This window comes from Pygoscelis adeliae, unplaced genomic scaffold (assembly GCF_000699105.1).
Source record: "Pygoscelis adeliae isolate BGI_AS28 unplaced genomic scaffold, ASM69910v1 Scaffold485, whole genome shotgun sequence".
NCBI lineage: Eukaryota > Metazoa > Chordata > Aves > Sphenisciformes > Spheniscidae > Pygoscelis > Pygoscelis adeliae.
This window is the reverse complement of record NW_008824803.1, coordinates 883,214-889,224: the sequence shown is the minus strand read 5'-3', so window position 1 is coordinate 889,224 and position 6,011 is coordinate 883,214. Positions and strand designations below refer to the sequence as shown.

General features: G+C 41.4%; 1 protein-coding gene across 1 annotated transcript in view; it reads right to left on the bottom strand.

Moving 5' to 3' along the window:
* The window catches only part of PCCB (propionyl CoA carboxylase, beta polypeptide), a 28,072-nt gene extending 23,697 nt beyond the window's left edge, over positions 1 to 4,375 (bottom strand). The window contains exons 1-2 of the mRNA XM_009323996.1: positions 4,259 to 4,375; positions 1,867 to 1,935 (exon numbers count right to left, since the gene is read on the bottom strand). Of these exons, the coding sequence (XP_009322271.1) occupies positions 1,867 to 1,935; positions 4,259 to 4,312 (123 nt within the window). The 5' untranslated portion in view covers positions 4,313 to 4,375. The remainder of the gene's footprint in view (positions 1 to 1,866; positions 1,936 to 4,258) is intronic.
* Positions 4,376 to 6,011: the final 1,636 nt, after the last annotated feature.

Here is a 6,011-nt window from a genome sequence, read left to right as displayed (position 1 = left end):
AGAAAACGTTGTAAAATGTTGCAGGTAAATAGTATAATCCTACAATGCTCTGTATTTGGTATGCTGCTCCAAAACAACCTGACTCCCTCAGTGCAGCCTGCAGATCAATCCTGTTCAATGCAAGCCTTCTTTACAAGTAAAAAGATCTTTTATATGCATTTGCCAGTGGATTCTATGTTAAAATCACAAACTTACTATGTCTCATTTGCTTTTTTTTTGCTTCACAGAAACATTCTCTCTTTCTACCAACAGACGTTCCTCTTTCATGGACATTATCAATATTGGAGTAGTCTGGAGAAATTTCACCTGTGAGGAGGGTCCCACTGCAAGGGGCAGCAGTAAGATATGCCTGCAAACAGGCAGAAATAAAAAAAAAACTGAAAATGCACCATTGTTCTATATTCAGGAGTTATGCTCCAAGAGTCGATTACTCTTTTATGGGTGCTATAGGGACTATATCAGCCAAAACTGACTGTTGGTGCTACCCCTGGGCCTGAGCAGCAAGATCTCAAACAAGCAACACGAGGCCCTGGGACTGATCCAGAAGAGAAAGAGGATATTGACACCTACTGGCACCAACAGAGCCCAGAGCCAACTTCTGGTGAGCTTCACTGATGCACTCCCACTGAGCCTTACTCCCAAAGAAGTCCTAAAAACTGTGTGGACAGAGAACAGCATGACTATGACTAGCAGTTGAACCAAAAAGGAAGGAACATCTTAGGCGGCATCTCAATTTGGAGGGGAAAAAGGTCTTTAAATATAAATATATATATTAAAAAAAAGAGGTGTATCACAAAAGGGCACATTTAAATTCTTTTAATACAAAAACTGCCCTTTACTTGTGTTCTTCTAAAATTAAGGTCTCTGTTTGGCTCCTATCTTATGTTCAGGCCCACATAACAGTGCCCTTCCAAGGAAGAACTACACATCCAAGATAAAAAAGGCACGGTGTATGAGTTGCTCCAAGGTCATACAGCAACAATCATTTTGGCCATGATAGCAAATTGAAAAAAGGCTACTTTGTGGCCCAGAACAGAGAAGCAGTTACCAATGATCTGAAAGAAAGCCTTTCTTTCACTGTGTTAAGACTAACCAAGATAAAACTCTTCCTACGGTGTTTCCTCTCACATATTTTTATTTTAATATAAAAAGTATATTTTAACATAAAAAGTATATTTTATATTTTATCTATCTATTTATATACTATCACAATCCCTTCAACTAATCAGAGTTCGAACCTGAGAAACAATTCAAGGTTGCTCAAGTGCCCTCTATCATGAATTCCACTCATTGCAATTCCAGTTGACATCTCCAGCAAACAGCCCCCATTCTGCAGCTTGAAACCCAGAAGGTGGTTCTCCGAACTTGCAAAGCCCTTCACCGACACTTGCAGGTCTCCACACGCCTGCGGGAGCTCATCCACACACATCCAACTGCAGGGACAGAGTCAAAGCTTGCAATTGCTTTAAGCACGCAGTGCTCAGTGACTTCTCCATTAACTCACTTCTTGGTTATCAAAAACCTGTTTTTGGGGGACACCTCCAGTCTCTCAGCATATCAATATCCAATGATACTACACTGAGGTAATAACAGTTTGTTTTTTCAAAACATTCCCACTGGCTCTGCGTTCTTCACTCTTTTCATCTCACCCTTGTCACAACTGCATCTATCACCCAACAAAGTTTTTACAAATTCTTTTTTGCTTCTTGTCTGAAGGTGCCCTGCTTCCTCCCACAGGATGTTATATCTATCTTATGCTTATTGGTAGAAGGTAAACAGGTACATTACTACGCGGCCACACTAAACTATTGTGAATTTATTTCAAAGGATAAGTTCATGCTATTTAAAGAACAAGCAAAACCATACCTGACTGAAAACATAAGCCAGCCTCCCATTAATCCGTCCGCGGCCAGTCACCACACTGTCTCCAGGATACTGCATTAAAAACAAAGTAAATTAATTAAAAATAATAATTAAAAAAATCAAAGCAGCAACGACGTCCACTAAAAAACCCACAAACTTATACTGAGTACTAAGTCAAAGCAAAGACTGATTCTCCGAGAGGACTGGTCTTTCATGTTTGCAGTGGGGGCTCCACAAAGACTTCCCCCAGCCCTGGAAAGGAAAACTAGAGGTAATATCACAAATTAGTTGTGTATCAGCATAAAGATTAGTGAATTTTGCAGTTTCCCTTCAAATTTCAGCACATCTGGAGTTAAGGCAAATCATGTCCTTAGAGACAGGATGTACCTTTTATTAGGACCACCTGATGTTTCTGAATGAATGGACACAGCACACAAACCTTTCTTGAGGTGTTGATACAGGGAAAAAAACAACCCTGGAAAGGTCAAAAAATATAATTACAGTCACCTCAAATACTTCAACCTGACCTGTCCCATTTTTCACCCTGTAAATAAGGGAAGAAGAAAGAGCTGGAAGAGGAAATGGAGCCTGTGAATCTTAAAATCTGCTTATCTTTGTTGTCTCACTTTTTAGTAAAGGAAATACATAGAAGTCTTTCAAGAGAACAGTAGAAAAGGAACTTTACTGGGCTGTCATAAAGGAATTCCAGGCATTTAAATGCTTTTTGCTGTTCGGTTATTTAAAAAAAAAAAAAAAAAAATTATATCGTGCAGGGCCCACTCTAAGGGCCATTTATGCTCGAGGTGATCTGTTCTCAGGAAGGTCATACCTGTCTGGGGACTTTTCTCAGGCTGCACAGACAGCACTGCTACCAATTCATGGTTCTTGGCACAGAGGACAGCAGGAAACACAGCTGTAGTTCCAGCCACTGTCTCACACAGATGACTCCTAAAAGCCCAGGCAGCCTGCAGAGCAGCCTGCATGTGAGTACAAGTCTTACCCTACCTTCAGAAAGTTCCAGAAACTCAGAAAAATTAAATGCTAAACTAATATTCCAGCTCACTGGCCACAGGTCATCTGTTGTGAAACTGTGCTCTGTAAACACAATCTGCATCTCACTGAAAGGTGAATTCTGAAGGACAAGGAAAAAATTAACCCTCTTGTCACTCTCAGGACTTTGCTGCTCCTTATAACTTCAGAAACAGCAATTTGTTATCAGCACTGTGGGATGCAGTGTTGAGTAGCATGATGAGAAGCAACACAGCAGTTATTTGAGTTTGCTGGGGAACGGAGTAAAAAATTACTTAGAGAAGAAAAGATGTTTGCTCCTACACTTATTGAGAGGGGAAAAGGTCTAATACGCCATCCTTCCCAGCACCAAGTCCCATCAGTCTCCTGGCTACTGGAACAAAAACAAATCCTTCACCTTTGCCGGTTCCCAATGCCCCAGCTGCTCATGGTGGAAGCCTGCTGATCCCTCCCTCATCCATAGGATGCAGCCCTGCAACTTGAAGGACTGAAAACTGATGAACTGGTTTAATAACTGCATAAACAGAAGTTGTAGTTTTTGTGTACAGCATGGGGCAGTGGGACATACAGAGGCAGCTTCTCACCACACCCCAAACCAGAATACTCCACAGCAAATAGGGCCTTTTGCTACAGGAAGATTCACATTGAACAGGCACATCTGCACTAGCCACCTACACATCCCAGCATGTTTGTTGGTCCTTTCTGCACTAAATTGCAAAAAAATACTTTTCCCATGGAATAATTCTTCAGGCATCAATGTCATGGTGAGAGACTTCAGGGAGCCACAGATTTTTCCTCTACGTGATGAACCTCATGTACCATGTTGGTTTAGGATGCATGGCCGTATCTGAAAACTGCATAAGCAAGCATATTGCACCTTGCTAACAGACCGGTATGAATCCTTGAATTTCCAAACATATCAGATTTTAAGGCCGACACTATAGTTTGGCAGGAATAAATATGGATCGGAGTTATTTCATCCTATAACTCTAATGTTACCTGTAGGGAGGCAGAAGTATCTACCCATATTTGTTCCCCATATCAACTTGATTGACAAAGTTGTAACAACAAAGCTCTGCAGCCTCCTCTATTATTTAAAATACAGATCTAAGACAATATCCGGGGAGGTATTTGAACAAAACAGGCGACCTTATAAAAAAGGTATCAAGTTTAGACAATGGAAAAGTAAACGATGTAAGCTGTTTAATGGAAACTGAGAGTAATAAAAGGAAATTTGCAAAACAAAAAAGAAAGAAAACAAAACAAATAGAAGAAATTACATGTGACCAGAAGAGCCTATTTTCAACCAGCTGGCTGGCTAAACAGATGAGGACAAAGAAACAAGAGTTATATGAAATAAAAATACCTTATTCTTATTAGAGTCCATCCCAAAGTCAGAACATCTGTGTTCCACAAACATGTCATATTCATCAAAACTGTCGGGGTCCAACAGCAGAAGAATTCGTTCTCTTGCTGTCAGCTTTCCCTGAAATGGAGCAACAATTAATATAGCCATCAGGTGGTTCTGGCTCTGTTTACTGACCACCAGCGGATATAGTTTAAGTAAACATAGCCTCACTTGATCTGCTACATTTGGTCCACTAAGCAACTGCATGCCCCCAAAGCTGGAAATAGCCTATACAGTGATTATCCTCCTTAAAAACAAACATAATGCAAGCCAGACTTTGAAAAGGCGGCCGACTATTGGAGCAGCACTACCACAAGATAAAGGAAACAATCTCAGAGTCTTTTCAACAAGATATAATAGCATCACAGCTATTTTTGCCTGCACGTTTAAATGCCACTATTAAGGCCTTTGTTCTATTCTTAAACATGGAACCCTTCCACAGCTAAACCAGTCCTTACCAACAGTTCAAGGCTCAATCCACCACACTCGATATTTGGCTGCAGCAAACGAGAGGAAAATGGAAAGACGACAGCCTGCAGGGGTTTTCTGACAAAATCCTCTCGTTCTTTTTTCTGTTTGACACTGGTATAGGCAAAAATAGAGTAAGGGCCAAGAACGTAATCGATTGACCAGATATGCATGTCCCTTGCTCAGTACTAATGATGCCACGCAGTAATAAATGATTGCAAAGTTCTTTTTATCTTAACCTTCCAAACAAATTTGTTATTTCAAACCCAGCTAAGCATGTGTCTACAAAGGTCAGGGCACCTGGGTTCTCTTCTTTAGGGGATGGTATGACCCTACCTCAACATGACATTAAAACACAGCTCGGCTTCTCTACAAAACTTCTAACCAGTAGGTCAAAAAGTTCATTAAAATCAACAAATGCAGGAAAGACTAATGTAAGCCATAGATTTAATTTATACAAAACATGACATAAGATGTTTGGGGCCTCTAGACATGCAGAAATGCTTGCATATTGGTATGTCAGTGTCCTAAACGTAACTCAGGGAGCCTGTAACTCTTTTCAGATGTTGTGTAACTGCACGAGGGAAACTGCTGAGGGGCGAACTGATCATTCATGTAGTCTTCACATGAACGGCTGTTACTACCTCCTTGATGCCTACAAGCCATCGTGGTACCACTAGGTCCTTGCGCTAAACTGAAAAGACATCCCAGCAAGAAACAATAAACAGAAATAGGAAAACTATGCTGTCACCCCCCTCAGCATTGCCTAAATTCTGAACAACAGAGGGAAGAGACTAAAAATCCAGCTGTTGTCATCCTTCCCATCTGTCTTTTCCTCTGCCTTATTTCCACTCTTCTAGCTCTTTGCTCTCATCTCTTAGAAGACCAGCTTAGATTTGCAACAGCAGTGTAAAAGATGAAGCTGTGCTGGATGGTATGCCTCCAAGCCCAGTGAAGCGTTAAGCAACCTAGAACTTACCATCGCACGACAGGCAGAAGCTGCAACTTTTGTCTACGCTACCCCTCGTACACATGCATCATAGCCAATCTGTGACAAAGCTAATGTAAATGAATTGTTCTTTTTTCTGCCCAGAGTAACAGGCAACGCAGTCTTTAACGCCGCTTTAGAAAAGCTCTGCCGCAAAAGGGCCTCTGCAACTGAAACGCGAAGCCGCCCCGGGTTTCCAGTACTCCAGTGATTTCCGCCTCTGGCCGCGGGAGGCCGTTTGAGCCGTGCCTCCCT